General features: G+C 35.7%; 2 protein-coding genes across 5 annotated transcripts; both read right to left on the minus strand.

Annotated features, from left to right (window-relative positions):
• Window positions 1–59: 59 nt before the first annotated feature.
• LOC115410958 (vascular cell adhesion protein 1-like) lies at window positions 60–8,787 on the minus strand. Of its 4 annotated transcripts, none has more exons than XM_030122812.1 (8): window positions 8,408–8,787; window positions 4,413–4,490; window positions 3,917–4,300; window positions 2,825–3,130; window positions 2,484–2,750; window positions 1,679–1,766; window positions 1,459–1,501; window positions 60–1,153 (listed from the first exon to the last, which is right to left on the minus strand). In XM_030122812.1, the coding sequence occupies exons 2-8, from the start codon at window positions 4,450–4,452 to the stop codon at window positions 1,103–1,105; spliced, it is 1,179 nt and encodes a 392-aa protein (XP_029978672.1). In that variant the 5' UTR covers window positions 4,453–4,490; window positions 8,408–8,787; the 3' UTR covers window positions 60–1,102. The 4 variants fall into 4 exon arrangements, with proteins under 4 accessions (XP_029978672.1, XP_029978670.1, XP_029978671.1 ...); XM_030122810.1 differs by having other exon boundaries at window positions 4,413–4,770; XM_030122811.1 differs by lacking the exon at window positions 8,408–8,787 and adding an exon at window positions 4,661–5,150.
• A 92-nt stretch (window positions 8,788–8,879) lies between these two features.
• LOC115410960 (B-cell receptor CD22-like) lies at window positions 8,880–21,514 on the minus strand. The gene is made up of 10 exons (XM_030122815.1): window positions 21,400–21,514; window positions 21,237–21,303; window positions 20,652–21,041; window positions 19,839–20,144; window positions 19,496–19,762; window positions 10,621–10,926; window positions 10,281–10,544; window positions 9,498–9,585; window positions 9,237–9,279; window positions 8,880–9,050 (listed from the first exon to the last, which is right to left on the minus strand). Exons 1-10 carry the CDS (start codon window positions 21,412–21,414, stop codon window positions 9,000–9,002), a joined length of 1,797 nt encoding a protein of 598 aa, XP_029978675.1. The 5' UTR covers window positions 21,415–21,514; the 3' UTR covers window positions 8,880–8,999.
• Window positions 21,515–21,816: the final 302 nt, after the last annotated feature.

Raw genomic sequence — 21,816 nt, forward strand, 5'->3', positions numbered from 1 at the left:
ATCATTGAAATGTTTCCTTGTCTGTATGATCTTTTCAGACCAATAAATGCATTATGATGATAATGACAATACAACAGGTGAAGTTGTTCTGTTTTAAACAGTTAACATGAAGCAAATTACCGGTGTGTAGCAGTAGAAGCAATGTGAATTTATGTCCTTACAATACAGGCAGCAGCAGTGTTGAATTACTGAAGTGAATGAAAATTGGGCTTCATTTACAACTACAACACTGTTGCCCATTAAGTTGGAAGTATTTTGTTTTTAGTAATCACCTGTAATCACCTTTTGACATAGTATAATGATTACATACTGAGCCCCAGTTACACAGTTATTTGTCAAGAATAAAACACAATGTCACAATCATTTCATGACAAGAGGTAAAAATAATGTAATAGTAATATTTTTTTCTTCATAAACATTAATTTATGCATAAATTCACTTCTTCTTCTTATTATTATTATTATTATTATTACTACTACTTTGGCAAAATAAAGAAAACAAACATGAATGAAATCCACCTGAACTTCATGGTCATTGAAGCTGAATGTGTTTGTGTTAAAGTGCATACAGTGCAGACATTCAGTTCAGCTCTTACAAACATTTTCATTTAATAAGTGAATTTCTGCATTGTTTAAAGCCAACAGTGTGGTGAATATCTCAGTCGTATCTGCAGTATTATCATATATCTTTAATACATTTATCAATGATGCAGAACATTTTCTGCTGATTTCAGAGATGTTCCATCAGAAAAACGGTGCCATCAGTCCAACGATCATTTTAAGTTTTGCTTTTGTCTTTTACTGTAAAAGGTGACGCAAAATAGGAATTCCTTAGTTTAGTCATTTGAACAGAAAAAAGAAGAATAATATGAATGAAATCAGCCTGAACTTACAAGTTATTAACTAAGCTGTATGCATTTATGTTAAAGTGTATAGAGAAACACTGACAAAAAGATTAGACTTTTTTTTTTAATACGTTATCTTTATACATCTAAAAACATTTTAATATTCAAATGAAACTATGATCTGACACAATATCCTGTTTTATGATGACATAATATTATTATTGGTCGTGGAAATCTTTCCCGTGTCCTCATCACTTATTATTCTTGACCTTCAAACACTGTGTTGACATAATCTGGTTCCACTGTGGGCTGTGGAAAACAAACAACAAACACAGACACAGAGTGGTGTTAGTGTGTGCAGAGAATGAACCATGGAGCTCCGTCCCTCTGTTCACTGTGTGTGTCCTCTGTCCATGGACACTTCATCTACACAGAGAACAGCTTCCTCTACTGACACATGACTGAATTACATTCTGGTCTGGTGTCACTGCTGGTCACATGTTTCTGACAGATCAGTCCTTTATCACCGTTAAACATCAGTCCATGAAATAGTCTACACATAAAGTCTATTTTGATGCATTTTTGTTCCTGAAGAGTAAAGTGTAAATACTTACCTGTACCTGCACTGGTTTGTTGGAGTATCTTGACCTGAACCAGCTGAAAATAAAAGAGATGGAGTAAATGTCTTTGTCTATGTCATATATATTTATCTATTTATTACTTATTATCTGTTACAAGATTACAGATTAAATCATAGAAATATAGTGACAGTAGATTTAGACATAAACCAGGTGTATATTTGACATTTTTATGTCATGAAATCCTTTGTCTCACCATTCAAAGACGATCAGAGTACTGATGAGCAGGACTATTTCACAGATCTTCACTCTATTGTAGATGAAAAGCCAAAAGTCTGCGTTTCCTGTTAGAAAACATGTTCACTCTCACATTATTGGAAAATAAGATTTAAATATTATTGCAAAGATTTATATCTGTTCTGTCAAATACAAATACAGTTCATCCGGAAGGCATTCACAGCGCTATATTTTATTTTTTTTAATTTTTTGTTTGGTTGTTTGTTTTATTTATTTATTTATTCATTTAATTTTCTAGGGTTATGTTCTTGTGTTAGCTTTATTCCAAAATAGATTAAATTCCTTTTTTTCTTCAAACTTCTGCACACAATACTTCATAATGACAAACTTGATATACTTTGTTTGAAACTTTTGTAACTTTTCCTGAATGCCAAACGTCATGTCTCATCACCTGCCCTGTAACATTCCTACAGTGAAACATGGTAGTGGCAGCATCATGCTATGGGGATATTATTCAGCAGCAGGAACTGACAGACTAGTCAAAGTCAGAGGAAAGATGAATTCAGAAATGTACAGACATCCTTGATTATAACCTTTTTTTAAAATTTTTTTTTATAAATTCAAAAAAGTTTCAAACAAACTTTTTTCACTGTCATTATGAGGTATTATACGTGTTATTTTGTGGTAAAAATGGATTTAACCTATTTTGGATTAAGGCTGTAACACAAAAAAATCTAAAACAAAAAGGTGGAGCCCTGTGAGTACGTTATCGTTGTACTGTACATTTTCCAGACTGATGGACAGACTGATGGTTTAATATTTACCTTCAATATTCGTATGAATCAGTGATGAGTTTTGTTTCCCGAGATCATTTGTTGCTTCACAATAATAATCTCCGTCAGTATCATCGGTCAAACTGAAGCTGTAAACGTCTCCTTCAGACACTCTGATGGGCCCATGTGTGCTGGTCTTGAACCAGGTGAAGTTGCTGACAGGAGGTTTGGCTCTGCTGGAGCAGGTCAGGTTCACCCACATACCTGCCCACAGCGAACCTGAGGGACTGATGGACGCTGAGGTGTTTTTAGGAGCATCTGAAGGACAGACAGAACTGAAGTTTAACACTGCAAACCAGATGATAATCCATGAATTAAACTGTTTGTCTCACATGAAACACTGAGGGTGATGTTTGTTTCTGCTGTTTTGATTCTTCCTTCGTCCACAGGATATGCTGCAGAACAGCTGATGTTGTATCCATCATGTTGGTCTGACACAGTGATGATCTGTTGGATTTTAGTTGTAAGTGTTCGATCTGGGTTTACTTCCATGTTGTTTGCAGCGTCTTGTTGTAGATTCCAGGTGAGTTTAGGAGGGGAGTGTGGACAGGGAGTGAGAGCTGAGCAGGTTATAGTGACAGACTCCTTCTCCTTCAGCTGCTGAGGTGAGACTTCAATCCTGGGACTGGGAGGAGAATCTGTGGTTCAAATTTAATTATAAATATAATCAAATAAGTGTTTAAGAGAAATGCATTTTGTTAATCAGACTTTAACACTTGTAGAAAATCCTCATGTGACTCACAGAATTATTTTATCTAAAATTATTTAGTACATGAGACTTCCCTTTTTAAATGTCACTATACATGTATAGGAGGCTTCCTCGTGGGACTACTGATACAGAAAATAACACCATAAACACTGTGGAGGAGAAAACGGTGTTATTCAGATCTTTTCCTATTGTAACACCACAGTGTATAAAGTAAAACATACAGAGCATATTAAGTGGTATCAAGAGTAAATGTAGCACATACCAACACTGCATGCATGCATGCAGTTGTTCATTACAGAATTCAGTTTTATAATGAAGGTTTCAGCCCAAAGTTATTCTGCTAATTCTTATTCTAGTAGTCTTCAATATTACTGAACTTATTATATAGCAATGTGAGTGATTCAGGGTTAACTCAGCTCTATAACAAGTATGAACTCAAGTCATGCTTGTGACTTTGAATGGCAATGTGATCACAACAGGATAGCGATTGCTCTGCCTAGGGCTCTCACTCAGGGTGCAACTTTAGAGATTACAAAAATACAAAAAAAATACACAAAAAGGCCAATAAACATTGCCATACACATACTAAGTCAAAACTAGTACTAACACAACAACCCCGCTGAATTCTTGCACATAAAAATAACACATTTACAACAAAATACCCACTACCCATAATGCACTGCAGCAAACATGCCACAATAGAAATCTTTCTTACCTTCAATAGTTATTTTAACAGGGTCACAGGAGGCTGTTGCTATGAATGGCAAGTTCTGAATTCTGAAGAAATATCTGTCGTCATAATCTTTGGTTAAATCGTAAAACAGAGTGGTGCAGTCTCTGTGACTCAGGTCTCCAGTAATAGTCATTGGATAATTTAATTTATTGGTATTTATCCCACTACTGTTGAAAACCGCATTGTTGTTATTTGTGTTGGTTTTCAACCAGATGCCAAAATGAGGTCTTGTGTTGTTGAAGTCCTCATTTGGACTTCTACTACTAAACTTGCATGGGATTTGTACACAGGATCCACTCAGTGCCTTTATTTCCCCTGGCGCAGTGATAGTCAGGTGTAGATCAGGAATACAGGCAGGTAAAACATCTGTAAAACCAATTTTTTAATTAACAAAGAACTATATCAAAAGAACAATCCAACACAAATTTCACTTTTGAGTAAAATTTTCAAATGACTTTTTTTCTGAGCAGCAGCTTACCTGAACAAAACAGGAGAATAAGTAACAGGAACGTCCCCATGTTCACAGAGGGGAACCTGCCATGAAACTCATCCAGATCTGCCAACATAAAACAGTTAACATTCTGTGTGTGAACAGTTTACCATCTGATTATTAAGAGCATCTGTAGAGCAGCAAAAAAAATTTCCCACAACTATCACTGAAAGTAAAACGTGACCAAAGCAACACTGGAGCTGAAAAATGAAAGTAGGTTTTGGACAGATTCTTACCAGGCGAGCTCACTGTGGTGCAGTTTGCATATTCCAGCTTGAACACAACTGAGCAAACAGACAACTTCCTTTATAAGTTGTAGAAATAATGCCTGCCTCTGTGGTGCAACCTACAGAACACATTTAGTTACAAAAATCTGCCTGTCTGTCTGTCTGTCTGTCGAGCGGGTCGTCCAATAACCGAAGGGTTGGTGGTTCGAATCCCGCTCTGTCCATGTGCTGTTGTGTCCTTGGGCAAGAGACTTCAGCCTCCTTGCCTCCAGTACTGCTACTCACACTGGTGTATGAATGTTTGGTGGTGGTCGGACGGGCTGTAGGCGCAGGTTGGCAGCCACGCTTCCGTCAGCCTGCCCCAGGGTAACTGTGGCTACTAATGTAGTTGACCACCACCAGAGTGTGAATGTGTGAGTGAATGAATAATGGATCCTCTGTACACGCTTTGAGTATGCATTCATAGAAAAGCACTATATGTTTATGTTTATGCATTTGGCAGACGCTTTTTCCAAAGCGACTTACAGGGGAAAACCAATCAAATCCCACAATCAATCAAATTTTGTTTATATAGCGCCAGATCACAAAAGTTATCTCATGACACTTTATATATAGAGTTGGTCAAAACCAGACTCTAAGCCAATTTACAGAAACCCAACAGAATCCTCCAGGAGCAAACATTTGTGACTGGTGACAGTGGTGAGGAAAAACTTCCCTTTAACAGCAGAAACCTGGAGCAGACCCAGACTCCTGGAGGATGGACGTCTGTCTTGACCAGTTGGGGTTAAAGAGAGAGGGCAAAGAAAGAGAAAAAGAGAGCGATAGAGATAGAGACTGGGGGAGCGGGGGAGAAGGGAGGAGTAGGGGGAGACACATGGAGGCAGTTGAGGATAAGTGAGTGGTGATGATGAGGGCAGGGGAGAGGCAGGACCACCGCAGCAGGTCCAGAGACAATCCTGGGAGAATCTGTGATAATCCTGGGAAAAACCTTATTAGAATATTTAAAATGGAATGTCTGAAAAGTGCTAGAACAGGAGGTGCTCTCGGAAGAGCTGGGTCTTCAGGAGCTTCTTGAAGATAGGCAGGGATGCCTCTGTTCTCGTAGCACTCGGTAGAGCGTTCCACCAATGTGGAACGACCCATGAAAAGAGCCTGGATTGTCTTGTACAAGGTCTGGGGACCACCAGACAACGTTCCCCAGACGAGCGGAGTGGTCGTGGGCAGCATAAGCTTTTATCAGTGCACCTAAGTATATAAAGTATATATATAAGTATATATAAATCTAATCCATTATTATTATTATTATTATTATTATTATTATTATTATTATTATTATTATTATTATTATTATTATCTATCTTGTCGGCTGTCTGAAGAGGGACTTTTTTTTATGTCATCAAGCCCTTCCTCTTTTGTAAGAATTACATAATAAAAATTCAAATGAATGACGTTTGTTTATTGGAGAAGCTGTAAAACTTTCCATCAGATAAGAGCCCGTATTTGGTGCTCTCAAACCAAGGATATATTCCCAGATACAGTATAGTCTTGTATTTTATTTAATGTCTGGTGGTGGCAGTGACAAATAGAGTTTATTTAATGTAAAGGGAACATAAAGTGAATAAATAATCAAATATAATCAACAATATAAGCTAAAACTAAACAAAATATTCAATAAAATAAACTCACAAAACTATTATTATATTTCAGTTGAAGTGTAACAGATCCAAATTGACAGCTTCCATTCTCAGAGTCAGGTTGCAGCAATACTTTCTACATCTGTGTTGTAGTCCACCACAACAGGTTTGGTCATGAAACGCTAACATACATTTCACTCAGCCCGTTATGCTGTTAGATGAACACTTTATTAGTGTCCTCAGGGAAATTCATTTGTCCATTAATTGTTGATACACAAAGCATCAGCCACAAGTAATTAATGTATGTGTGCAAATAAAAACACAGCTACTTAATGTTAAAGAATAATAATGAATGACAATCTGGCCAAATTCAAGTGTTTTAATTCTCCCATAACCTGATAGAAGTAAATACAGAACTAAAAGTCACCTGAGGAACTTTAATGTCATTGTTAAAACAGACAGTTGGTTCTGAAATGTGCAGTGAACCTTGTATCCCCTTTAGACAAAATATGCAAAAAGCTGGTGTGTTTATGAGGATAAAACCACATGTAAATACAACAGCACTACCATCACAGGTTAGACATAACCGACATTTACCACTCAAATATAGTTCATATTTATGAGCCTTTACAAACAAGTCAATCTCCTGTGGATCAGATTAGTAAAACAATAGCATAATAACCTATAAATTATGACAACAACATGTTTCTGTTTGTTTTAGTTTGAAAAACTAAAATCGCATGAAAATGTCCTTTCTCAAAAGTGCAGTTTTAACAATCAAATGCTTATTGTTAGACGTTTGTAGATCTACTGTAATCTGTGAGTTGTAATGCACATGTGTAAATGATAAACTGTTGCTCTTAAATTACAGGTTGTTCATGGTTGTTCATGTCATTCACATTTTTTAACAGATCCTTTCATTTTCATGATGTAATTTAATATTTTTCACTTATTTTACTGGTCTGTCCCACTTGAGATCATGTGGGGCTGTATGTTACAGGGGCCAATACAAATGACAGTGTACTGTAAGGAAAGAAAAACAGAAAAAAAAAAACTTATTTTCAGTTACTAAGCATGGCAGCTTTTAAAAACTCAAAAACATTCTTAACTCCATGTTTTGATAACTTACTTAGAATATCTTTTAAGATGAATTACTCTCCAGTGTCCTCTATTTTCCTTTTTGTATTGATTCTTTCCCTGTTATACTTTGTACAATTCATGAGAACATGCTCTACAGTCTCAAAAACATTACAGCGGCCACATTTTCCTGTCTCATGCTTACCTATTACAGTTTTTCTCAGTCGCTTTGGTACATTTCTCAGATCAGAATTGAAATTCTCTAAACTACTTGTTCAATTTTCACATTATTGTGTCACTTGTGCACATCAAAAAACAAAACAAAAAACAAAACAGTTTCTCATTTCTTTGAACAAGTTGCAAATGCTTTGGTACATGCATGCAAATGATTATGTACAATTCTCTGCCGTTTCCTACATTATCAGTTGCTTATATCATGTTGATCAAAATGTGTTATAATGGGTGTGTGTTGAATAGTCTCACCGCCCGCAACATTTAGGCATTAGTTCATCACGTAAGTCTGTTTGTGTTAAAGTGCATACAATGCAGACATTCAGTTCAGCTCTTACAAACTTTCTCATTTAATAAGTGAAGTTATAAGTTGTTTAGAGCCAATAGTGTATTAAATATCTCAGTCGTATCTGCAGTATTATCATATATTTTTAATACATTTATCAATGATACAGAACATTTTCTGCTGATTTCAGAGATGTTCCATCAGAAAAAAAGGTGTCATCAGTCCAACAATCATTTTAAGTTTTGCTTTTGTCTTTGACTGCAAAAAGTGACGCAAAATAGGAATTCCTTAGTTTAGTCATTTGAACAGAAAAAAGAAAAATAACATGAATGAAATCAGCCTGAACTTACAAGTTATTAACTAAGCTGTATGCATTTATGTTAAAGTGTACAGTGAACCCTCACACTTCGCGGTTAATGGGGGCTGTGACCCCCCGCGAATGGTGAAAAACCGCGATGTGGAGTACCACACAGTATATGCACATGTACATGTACGAGCGTACGCAAAATCTACGGAATGTACACTCACTTTGACGATCTCTCCTCTGTGCGTGGCTGACGAAGATCTTGATGATGACGATGATGACGATGATTCTTGATGATCGATGGTAATGAAGATGATGGATTGCCTGTGCAGGTGTGAAGTATGAAATGTGATACCTGCACAGGTGCTGAGGGAGAGCTTTACTGCTCTCCTGAGGACGCCTCCTCGTCAGCTATTAATATGGGCAGAGGAGACGGGTCGTCGACCAACTCTCCTTCCGAGAGAGTAGGAGAGACTGGCGGAGGCGTACGGGCTGCAGGAGGAGGAGATGAGCGAGCAGGAGTACGAGTGGGAATATTTTTGAAAAATCCGCGATGTACTGAGACCGCGAACTGTGAGGGTTCACTGTATAGAGAAACACTGACAATAACATTATATATATATATATATATATATATATATATATATATATATATATATATATATATATATATATATATATATATAACATTGTCTTATATATCTCATAAAACATTTTAATATACAAACAAAACTATGATCTGACACAATATTCTGTTTTATGAAGACATGATGTTGTTATTGGTTGTGGAAATCTTTCACATTTCCTCATCACTCATTATTCTTGACCTTCAAATACTGTGTTGACATAATCTGCTTCCACTGTGGGCTGTGGAAAACAAACAACAAACACAGACACAGACTGAATTACATTCTGGTCTGGTGTCACTGCTGGTCACATGTTTCTGACAGATCAGTCGTTTATCACCGTTAAACATCAGTCCATGAAATAGTGTACACATAAATTCTATTTTGATGCATTTTTGTTCCTGAAGAGTAAAGTGTAAATACTTACCTGTACCCGCACTGGTTTGTTGGAGTGTCTTGACCTGAACCAGCTGAAAATAAAAGAGATGGAGTAAATGTCTTTGTCTATGTCATATTTATTTATCTATTTATTACTTATATTCTGTTACAAGTAGTCAAACTTAAACTTTTAAAAGAAACCAACAACTCTGCATTTATGGATTAAATCACAGAAACATATTGACAGTAGAGTTAGACATAAACTAGGTGTATATTTAATATTTTAATGTTATGAAATCATTTGTCTCACCATTCAAAGATGATCAGAGTACTGATGAGCAGGACTATTTCACAGATCTTCACTCTATTGTAGATGAAAAGCCAAAAGTCTACGTTCCCTGTAAGAAAACATGTTTACTCTCACATTATTGGAATGTCAGATTTAGATATTATTGTAAAGACTTCTGTCTGTTCTATCAAATACAAATACAGTTCATCCAGAAGGCATTCACAGTGCTACATTTTTATTTATGTATTCACATTTTCTCAGGTTATGTTCTTGTGTTAGCTTTATTCCAAAATAGATTAAATTCCTTTTTGGCTTCAGACTTCTGCACACAATACTTCATAATGACAAACTTAATAAAGGTTGTTTGAAACTTTTGAAACTTTTCCTGAATGTCCGGAGGAAACCACACACCACTCATCACCTGCCCTGTAACATTCCTACAATGAAGCATGGTAGTGGCAGCATGATGCTATGGGGATATTATTCAGCAGCAGGAACTGACAGACTAGTCAGCGTCTGAGGAAAGATTAATTCAGAAATGTACAGAGACATCCTTGATTATAACCTGTTTTTTTTTTTTTTTTTTTTTTTTAAATAAATTTACAAAAGTTTCAAACAAACTTTTTTCACTGTCATTATGAGGCATTATATTGTATTATTTTGTGGTAAAAATGGATTTAACCTATTTTGGATTAAGGCTGTAACACAAAAAATCTAAAACAAAAAGGTGGAGCCCTGTGAGTACGTTATCGTTGTACTGTACATTTTCCAGACTGATGGACAGACTGATGGTTTAATATTTACCTTCAATATTCATATGAATCAGTAATGAGTTTTGTTTCCCGAGATCATTTGTTGCTTCACAATAATAATCTCCTTCAGTGTCATCGGTCAAACTGAAGCTGTAAACGTCTCCTTCAGACACTCTGATGGGTCCATGTGTGCTGGTCTTGAACCAGGTGAAGTTGCTGACAGGTTTGGCTCTGCTGGAGCAGGTCAGGTTCACCCACATACCTGCCCACAGCGAACCTGAGGGACTGATGGATGCTGAGGTGTTTTTAGGAGCATCTGAAGGACAGACAGAACTGAAGTTTAACACTGAAAACCAGATGATAATCCATGAATTAAACTGTGTTTGTCTTACATGAAACGCTGAGGGTGATGTTTGTTTCTGCTGTTTTGTTTCTTCCTCCATCCACAGGATATGCTGCAGAACAGCTGATGTTGAATCCATCATGTTGGTCTGACACAGTGATGTTCTGTTGGATGTTAGTTGTAAATGTTCGGTCTGGGTTTTCTTCCATGTTGTTTGCAGCGTCTTGTTGTAGATTCCAGGTGAGTTTAGGAGGGGAGTGTGGACAGGGAGTGAGAGCTGAGCAGGTTATAGTGACAGACTCCTTCTCCTTCAGCTGCTGATGGGAGACTTTAATACTGGGACTGGGAGGAGAATCTGTGGATTTAAAACAAACACAGACATGAAGTTAAACACATAATAAACAGTAAATATGGACAATGAAGACAAACTAAGTCAACATCAAAAATAGAGTTCACAGGTATATAAAACATAAACATTTTTGTCACTTAGGTAATAAGAATAATCTAAATATCCAGATTTGTCTTTTATCAAATTAAAAAAAAAAAATCTATTTTCATTGTAGATTCATTAACTTAATCGATTGTTGGTTTATTTTCATTGCAAAGGACACATTTACTGTATTTCAGCTTTAATACATCTAACAATCATTGCAAGAGACTGACAATTATTATTATTATTATTATTCATTATTATTATTATTATTATTATTATTATTAGTAGTAGTAGTAGTAGTAGTAGTAGTAGTAGTAGTTGTAGTAGTAGTAGTAGTAGTATTAATAACTCCTTTTACACAGACATGTATGTGTGTGCTTGTGCATGTGTGTGTGATTGAGTCAAGTATAAGCATCCAGATTCTTTATGTATTTTCCAATCAAAGGCTTTTTCACTGTACATTTGTTATTAACATAATAGGTAGGTGGTGGTGGTGGGGGGGGGTTCACAGCAAAGGACACGTTTACTGTGTTTTAATATTTATACCTTTCAGTCACAATCATAAGAAGTGGATCAGTTTCATTGTTATCAGTTAATGTTCAAGCAAAAATTCATTTGACTCACATTTGTTTTTCTCGTAAGTGATAAGATTCAAAAACAAAATTAAAACAAAAAAAACTTACCTTTAATATTGATTTGAATTTGGTCACAACTAGCCGTTGCTCTGAATGGCCAGTTCACAATCCTTAAGAAATATTTGTTTGTATAATCTGTGATTAAACTGGAAAACAGAGTGGTGCAGTTTTTCTGAGTCAGATCTCCAGAAACATTCACTGGATATTTATTATTGATCTGACTACTGTTAAAAATCACATTTGCTGGATATCTTAAAAAGTTGCTGTCTTCTTTAATCCATGATGCAGAGATGGGTTTTGTGCTGTTAAATGCTTCTGCTTGACCCACAACACTAAAGGCACATGGGATGTGTAAACAGGATCCACTCAGTGCCTCCATCTCTGTCGGTGCAGTCATGTAAAGGCCTGCCCTCATATCACAATCAGCCAAAGCACCTGGAAAAGTAGAACCACGATCAACAAAAACTCTTGGTCTTTTATGCTGACATGTTCAAAGATAAACAACAACAATGGAACATTTGGTCCTTGCTTAATCATATATTATGTCAGAACATATTTATTTTACTAATTTTATTTATTAGAATAAACTCTTGAGAATCTCATTTTCAATGGGGTCCCAACATACACCTCCAAAAAACAATTATTTTTGGACTGTGAACACGTCACCTGATAGAAAGAAAACACAGAGTAGCATTTTCACACACAGCGATGACATGAAAGTCAATTCTTATATCTGGAAGAAAAACAACACAGCAGCATTTACTTAATAACCACAGATCTTTAGTTCAGCACATGATGTAATTAAACAAAAATAAACTCTTTTTTTGCTCACCAAATAAGTTGATATGTAAAGAAAAGACCCAGCGACGTCTGGTGATTTTCTAGTGGAAGTCAGTCAGTTTGTGAAGAAACATTTCAAACTGCAAAGAGGAGAAAACTTCCTTCTCATTTACACCTGTTTATAAGGAAGTCCCATTTACTTGCATCTTGAGACCATCAGGATGTAAATGCTTTTAATTTTAATTTGAAATAAAACACACACACGTAAATATTTTCATCTGTTATACTGTTCAGATGTGACTGTTACACACCCTTCAGCGACTACATAATAAAGAAAATTCTGGACCAAAAGATAGAGTGTTACATTGTTTTTCTCTTCAACTTCTCAATATTTTTTCAATGCTTTTTACAGTTTAATGACACCACTTCTCCTTTTTACAAACACTTTGGTTCATCTTTGTAATATATTTACATAACGTGTCTCCTACTTCTGCAGTGTTGAAAAGGTGTAAAATTAGAAAACAAGCTGCTAATGCTCTAAAATTAACAGAAAATCTGGGAAGAAAAAAGAATCAGCAGCAAAAAAATTTCATCAGCACATTTTTTTCTGTTTCCCTTTTCTCGTAACATTTCAACTGAAACTTTTCACATTGGTTTGTTTCTGTTTCCTTTTCCTTTCGTTTCCAAACAATGTTTGACAGTGAACGTCTCACATGATGGACAGAAGACACAGATGAAACACAGGGACACCGTAAAAGTCACATCTGCAAATTGAGTATTTATTCTTTAAAAGGATAAAAATCTCATATTGAATTATTTACCAAATGAACCGACACACAAAGAAGAATCATAGCAGCATCTTATGAAGCTGCAGATTTCAGAACAATAAACTAAATGATCCACTTGTGTTTGGCTGCTTTTAATTTTTTATGCAAATTTGACTAAACAAGGAAGTTGCAAGAAAATTACCTCAGTTTTATTGTAAAACACCCCCAGAAATCATGAAACAAGCTCTACAGAAGTGTGTAAGTAGGGTGTTTTTTTTTTTTTTCACAAGTGGAGTGGAAAAGGAAGTCATCTTTTGTTGTATGTTAAGCTGGAGTGTTACTTTTACATCTTTATGAGACATATTTCTATAATATTAATCTCAGGTATTCTACATGTGTTGGTGATTTGTGGTGGAACTAAAGGTCTGAGGTGATGATCACAGTAAATAGAGTGAAAAAAAAAAGTCAAGAAAAACATACTGAGGCAAATTGTGAGTGTACGTAACCTGTTACTGAATATTACACTTTTAGTGTCTGCTAAATACAAACACCTTTCTGGACCAAATAAAGCAGAAGTTTCAAAGTCTTACGAAACGTGTAGCTTCTCCTGTGCACATTTTCTCACCACTTCTCATCCGCACAAACGTCGCAATTGGTCTGTCAGACAGATAATGTACACATTACACACCACTTCCTCATTTTATGTTGGCATCAACATCAACCACCACATAAGCATAAGTTGAGTTACGATCAGCCCCATAAGTATTTAGTCACAGACACAAATTGTGTAAATTTTCCTGTTAAACACCACAGTGGATTGGAAATGAAGTGTGAACTTTCAGCTTCAATTCAAGCGGCATAAGAACAATTTTGTACCAGCAGTTTAGGAATTACAACCAGGCTAAACATAATTCCTACATTTTCAGAGGCACAGAAGTAAATGGACAGCAACTTCATATCCAAATGATGCAAATGAAGCAGATAAAAGATCTATAGTTGATTCCAAATACTCAACTTGCATTAGTAAATGTTCACTGGAATTCTGAATATGACGTCTAAAGATATGTAAGTGAAGGAGGCACCATTCAGCTGAAAAACATAAAATGCATCTTTCAGAGAGATAGCAAAAACTTTAGGAATGGCCGTGGCAACAATTTGGTAAAATCTTCAGAAGAAAGAATCCACCGGTGAGCTCAGGACTGAAATGGAGGATTGCAGAATTCTTTTGCTTGTGAAGAAAAATTCTTTTACGACATCCAGCCATGTCCAGAATATGCTTGAGGAGGTAGGCGTGTCATTATCAAAGTTTACAATCCAGAGAAGCCTTCATGAATGTAAATACAGAGGGTTAACAGGACAGGACAATCAGACTAGAATTCACCAGAAAACATCTAAAAAAAAAAAAAAAAACCCTAACAGGTTTTTGGAAAAAATATTCTCCAGACAAATAAAACCAAGATTAACCTGTAATAGAATGACTGCATGAGAAAAGTGGAGAAAAGAAAATGAACAGTTCATGATTCACATCAAAGTCAAGTTTATTTCTATAGCACATTTAAAACAACACAAGATGCACAAACTGTTGAACAAAGACATAAGATACATGATATAGTAAACTAGCAAGAATAAGAATAAAATATACTGAAACAGATAAGAAGAGATATAAAACAAAAAAGACAAATAGGATAGAACATTTCAAGCACAACCAGTATATAAATAGATAAAAGTCACACCCTTGTATTAAAGAACAGACCACGTCAACATGGAGGAGACAGTGGGGGGGCTTATTTCAGGAGAATTTTCAGATTCAACTTTAGCCCTGATTTTCTGTTACAACAAGATGTTCTAAGCACTCCTGTGTAATTTTTTTGAAATTTTCATCCAAAAAACCCCCCCTACCCTGAAAATTACTTTTTCAACCCTGAAGACGTGGGGTTTTTGGCAACTTTCAGGCCGTCTTCACTTTTAATAAAGTACAGTGTAACAATCTACTCATGCTGGGCCCTTAAATGTTTTTTTGTGAGATATGTCATGTCTTAAGAGTGCTTTGCACAATAAAAGGTGTAGTGTCAAGGTCAAATTATAGGTCAAAGGTCACCCAAATGGTCCAAAATGCATATTCCATGGAATGAAGCTGTTAATGGGGGTTCTTCCAAATGTTGGGCTCAGGTTCTCTCCTCATAACACATCTATTGACCACAAACAACTTCCATTCAATAAGACACATTAAACAGAACTATTTACTATTTAGTATCCATATAGACATGTCAAAAAGAACAAACGGTAGTTTCACATGACTTAATCTACATCGCCCATAGGTGTGAATGCGACATTGATTGTTTGTCTCTATATGTTCAGCCCTTCGATGAACTGGTCACATGTCCAGGGTGTACCCCGCCTTCGCCCATAAGCAACTGGGATAGGCTCCAAGTGACCTAGTGAGAATAAAGCGGGTTCAGAAAATGAATGAAGTGTTAGTGATTCCCGCTAAAATGTGTGCTAGTGTTTCCTGCCACACTAATGGTGGCAAATTCAAATGGAATGTACATGTTGCAATATTCAGTCTCTAATGTGGTTTTGAAAGGGCGAAAGACCTTGGGGGATCCCACCAGGAAACCAGAGGGAAGAGAACTGAGGACATATTTGATAAAATGTCAGAATGGTATGAATTTTTGAAAAAACTAGGCATTTTGGTGACCTTTAATCTACAACATGACTTTGACATTAGACTTTTTATAGTACAAAGTACTCTTATGATACAATATGACACTTGCAAGATCATTAAATGGCCCATCATGAACATATTTATACATTGCACTGGACAAAAGAGTGGAGAAGCTGTGAAAGTGGCGATTTTCAGAGTTAAAAAGTAATTTTTGGGGTAGGGGGGGTTTTTGGATGAAAATTTCAAAAAAAGTACACAGTAGTGCTTAGAACATCTTGTTGCATCAGAAAATCAGGACTAATGTGGTATTTGATATTAAGCCCCACCCCCTAATGTCATGGGCATGTGTGGCTGCAGGTGGACCTGTGTCACTGGGGTTTACTGATGATGTGATGCTAAAAGAAGGAGCAGGATGAAGACATATTCAGGACTATTCTCTCTGCTCAGATTCAGACAAATGCTACAAAACTGATGAGATAGTGCTTTACATTACAGAAGAATCATGACACAAATAATACTGTAAAAGCAGCCCTGTGAAGGTAAAGTAATAGGATGTTCTTCAGTGGTTAAGATAGTAACCTGATCTCAACCGAGTTGAGCAGCTTTTCAGTTACTGCAGACTGAACTGAGGGTATATAGACCCACAAACATGGAGCAACTAAAGGGAACTGTGGGAAAGACCTGAAAAAGCATCTCCAGGAGGAAACTCAGAATTTGTGAATGTCCATCAGCTTCAGATTTCAGGCAGTATTTTCATCCAAGTATCAAAAACACTCCTCATGTTTTTGCCTATCTTAGTTTGTCCAATTAATTTTACATTTCTGAAAATGGAGGGTGGTGGTGTACAGACATAAAACTACAAAATGTGTGTCACACTCCAAATACTTATGGACCTAAATGCATATTGCAGAACACATCTCCTGGTCATAAGCAACACTCTTATTTTCGTCCAAGTATTAATAATAATCCTCACATTGATAACAATCCATATTTATACTTTTGATCATCTGAAAATGGAGGGAAATTGTATAAAAATGTCTGTACTTCCAAAATACTTGAACCACTTGTGCTAAAGCTGAAAGTCAACACTTTAAAACATCTCAGTTACTTAATTTCAAACCCACTGTGGAGATATACAAAGGAAAAACTACAAAAAACTATGTCAGAGTCCAAATACTTATGAATCTAAATGCATATTACAGAGCATGTCTCTGGATCTAGATCATAAGCAACACTCCTCATTCAGATTTGAGTTCTCCAGTATTAACATATAAATAATTGTATGAGAAAAATAACAAATACTTACAATGCTAGCAATATTAACAATTTTAACACAAAAACATTCAGATTGAAACTGTCCTGTGAATGTTATTTTCCCGTTGAAGCTACACTCATTTCTTCTTGACTTGTGCATACAGGTCTTCTGAGCCATCACCAGTGTGTGTTAGACTTTGTGCTGCTCCAGACACTTTGACCTGTGCGTACACCGTCTCCTGCTGATGTTCACTGTCCAGCCCATTGGGAGATGACCCTCCAGACCGGCCCTTGGAGAAGTCAATCTGTCCATATTGGATTTCTTCTTCCGTTTTATTTGCTGAAACATCAGGTAGCTCTTCAAGCATCTGATTCTGTGAAATATGAAGAACAAAAAGGCTGTGAGGAACAAGAACTTCTGAGTTTATTTTAGTGAGAAGTTCCTCCAGGTCATATTACACTGCACTAACTGGTACTAAAGAGGAGACGAGTTTTCATAAATAGAACAAACTTATCCTGTATTAACCTGTATTAGAAATGTGTGGACAATGGGTTTATTCCACTATGTAACATCAGTTTGTGACAAAAAAAATATAACTTTATTTCATGGACACGGCATATAAAACTACAAATGCGCTAAGGCAAAAATTTACCAATTTAAGCCATAAAATCTGTGAAGATTTAGCACTTCCTGCACTTTTACCTCGACTGTAGAAGTTTAACTCCATTGATCTCTATCGTTTTTACACATATTCATATGTTGTGCTTTTGTTTCTGAAGGAAAAAAATTAACAAACGAGAATTAAGTAAATTGTACATATTGTAACAAACACAGACAGACTTAATATTCTTACACTGAGAAGTTGTGGAAGTGTCTCACTCTGGAATATGATGAAAACCATTGTTTTAGCTCTTAGTAACTAAATCTGGCTCAGTATAAACAGGAATATTTTTCTAAAATGAAAATAGATCTATTTCTTTAAATAAATAAATAAATAAAATAAAAACACAGAGCAGGGCTGTCCAACATTAAACTCCAGAGGGAAGTAAGACAAAAGTCACACAGTGTATAACTGAAGTAATACATGAAACAGATAGCATGAAATGATTCAAATGTCATGACAGTTTGCCATATTATAGGTCATTCTCCAGTTTCAAATAGAACTTTTTCTAATAAACACTGTCTTTTTTACAGCTGTATGTGTCGATGCACGGAGGTTCACGTCTCTGAGGTTATGATGAAAGGCAACCCAATTAAATACACTTTGAGTTTTTATATATAACATACATCTTCCCAATATTCTGATGGTCACATTGTATTTTGTTATAAATATGAACAGCCTGTAAATATTCATGATCAGACACAGGTTTTCTTCTAACAGATGACATGTAACTAACTTTTGCGGTCCATTCTTAAATAGTCCAAATATTTGTGAAAACATGACTCCTGGAAATTAAGAAAGCAGATGATTTCTGTTCTTTTTTTTTCTCTTTTTTCAATGACAGGTTTGTGGAATGATTCACATCTCACCTCAGTCTGTTTTTGTGGTCGGCGTTTCAATATTAAACACCTGAAAATATGAAAGGCTGTTAGAATAATGTTCCAGGTTAAATTGACAGCATGCCATTGAAGTATCAAAGCTGACAAAAAACAGATTATATTATGTATTTTATTATGACTTGTAGTATTTACCAAAGACAGACAGCCAGGCAGATGATTATGATGATCCCAATGACCCCTCCAAGAACTGCCTCCCATGGTATTTCTGCCACACATTAATAAACACCTCCTTCAGTGATATGAATTGAGGTTCTTGAATGAAAATACCATATTTCACACATTACAGGAGAGTTAAAACAAATTTAGAACGAAGTTGAATCAGCTGTTTTTGCCATGTACTGAACATAAAATGTGATCTTAACCTCTATTTTAACATTATCAGGACAGACAAGATGGAAAAGACACAAATTGATAAAAAAAAAAAAAAAAAAGTATGTAAAAGCTAACTACCCTAGCATGATGATAACAACAACAAAACATGATAGAAATGATGACATAAATATTTAATATGATAAAAAGGATGAAATTACAGATGGGATGCAAAATGACGACACAAGACTGACAAGAGTTAGGAAATGTAACAGATGTGAAAATATGCAAATTAAAAAATGAGACAGATACGTGATATAAAAAAAAAAAAACACAAGGAAGACCAAAACAATATAAAAGACATAACATGATTCAAGTGATATAGATCTATGCTGATTCATGACGTATTTATGTACATTTAGGGAGAACTGTTCTACTATATTGTTTCTGATGTTTAAAAAATGTCATCTAACAATATTATACTGAATACAACAATAAAAAAATAATGTTTAATATTTACCTTCAGTATTCACATGAATCACTGATGACTTTTCTTTCCCGAGATCATTTGTTGCTTCACAATAATAATCTCCTTCAGTGTCATCGGTCAAACTGAAGCTGTAAACGTCTCCTTCAGACACTCTGATGGGTCCATGTGTGCTGGTCTTGAACCAGGTGAAGTTGCTGACAGGAGGTTTGGCTCTGCTGGAGCAGGTCAGGTTCACCCACATACCTGAACACAGCGAACCTGAGGGACTGATGGACGCTGAGCTGTTTTTAGGAGCATCTGAAGGACACACAGAACTGAAGTTTAACACTGAAAACCAGATGATAATCCATGAATTAAACTGTGTTTGTCTTACATGAAACACTGAGGGTGATGTTTGTTTCTGCTGTTTTGATTCTTCCTTCGTCCACAGGATATGCTGCAGAACAGCTGATGTTGAATCCATCATGTTGGTCTGACACAGTGATGATCTGTTGGATGTTAGTTGTAAATGTTCGGTCTGTGTTTTCTTCCATGTTGTTTGCAGCGTCTGGTTGTAGATTCCAGGTGAGTTTAGGAGGGGAGTGTGGACAGGGAGTGAGAGCTGAGCAGGTTATAGTGACAGACTCCTTCTCCTTCAGCTGCTGATGGGAGACTTCAATACTGGGACTGGGAGGAGAATCTGTGGATTTAAAACAAACATAGACATGAACTTAAACACATAATAAACAGTAAATATGGACAATGAAGACAAACTAAGTCAGCATCAAAATGATCCATATGAAAACCACAGGTATATTATATACATTTTCTGCCTCCAAGGTAATAAATACAGTGTAAACATCCAGATTCTTTTCTTCATGTATTTTCTGATCACAGACTGTTTCACTGTACATTTGTTATTAACATAATACGTAGGTAGGTTTTTTTTTTCATGGCAAAGAACACATTTACTGTGTTTTAATGTTTATACCTTTCAGTCACAATCATAAGAAGTGGATCAGTTTCATTGTTATCAGTTAATGTACAAGTAAAAATTGGGTTCCCATTTATTTTTATAGTAACTGGTAAGATTAAAAAAATTTAATACAAAACATTAAACTTACCTGTAACATTGTCAATTTGCTTCACGTTTATTTTTATAATAACTGATAAGACTAAAAAAATTTAATTAACATTAAAAACTTACCTATAACATTGATTTGAATTTGGTCACAAACAGCAGTTGCTCTGAATGGCCAGTTCACAATTCTTAAGAAATATTTGTTTGTATAATCTGTGATTAAACTGGAAAACAGAGTGGTGCAGTTTTTCTGAGCCAGGTCTCCAGTAACTTTCATTGGATATTTATTATTAGTCTGACTGCTGTTAAAAATCGCATTATTCATTAAGTTCCCAAAATTGTGTTCTTCTTTAATCCACACTGCATAGATGGGTTTTGTGCTGTCAAATACTTGTCCTTCTTTATCCACAGCACTAAAGTTACACGGGATGTGTAAACAGGATCCATTCAGTGCCTCCATCTCTGTCGGTGCAGTCATGTGAAGGTCTGCAGGCAAACCACAATCAGCCAAAGCACCTGGAAAAGTAGATTTACAGTTAATAGGAAATCAGGAACAAAATCAGCATAAAAAATATTATTACAAAAACACAAAAATACTATGTTTGAATGTTGCTATTATCTCCTGACCTGTCAACAATTACTATTAACATCAACAATAGAGCATTTCCCTTTGGTTTTAAACATCATAATGTTTGATTGTGAATGCATCACCTGATAGAAAAAAGACACTGAGTAGCAGTTTCACACACAGTGACGCCATGAAACTCATTTCTAACATCTGGAGTAAAAACAGAAAAACATTCACTTATTAACCACAGATCTTTGATTCAGCACATGATGTAATTAAACAAAAATAAACATATTCTTTACTCACCAAATCAGTTGACATGTAAAGAAGAGACACAGCAACGTCTGGTGGTTTTCTAGTTTAAGTCTGTCAGTTTGTGAATTTCAGCTCAACAGACAAACTGAACAACTTCTGTGTTGAGCAGCTGTTATTATATCAAACAGTTCAAAACTGGAAGGAGAGAACTTCCCCCTTGTTTACATCCGTTCATGAGGAAGTCACATTTATTATTTACTATCTTGAGACCATCAGGATGTAAATGCTTTTGATTTTAATGTTTAAATTAAACACACACACACATGTTAATATTTTCATCTGTTTTACTGTTCAGATGTGACTGTTATACACCCTTCAGTGACTATGATACATAAGAAAGAAAATTCTGGACCAAATGATAAAGTGTTAAATTGTTTTTCTCTTCCAGTTCTCTTTATTTTTTCACTG

The sequence above is a fragment of the Sphaeramia orbicularis genome, chromosome 20 (genome assembly GCF_902148855.1).
Source record: "Sphaeramia orbicularis chromosome 20, fSphaOr1.1, whole genome shotgun sequence".
Classification (NCBI taxonomy): Eukaryota; Metazoa; Chordata; class Actinopteri; order Kurtiformes; family Apogonidae; genus Sphaeramia; species Sphaeramia orbicularis.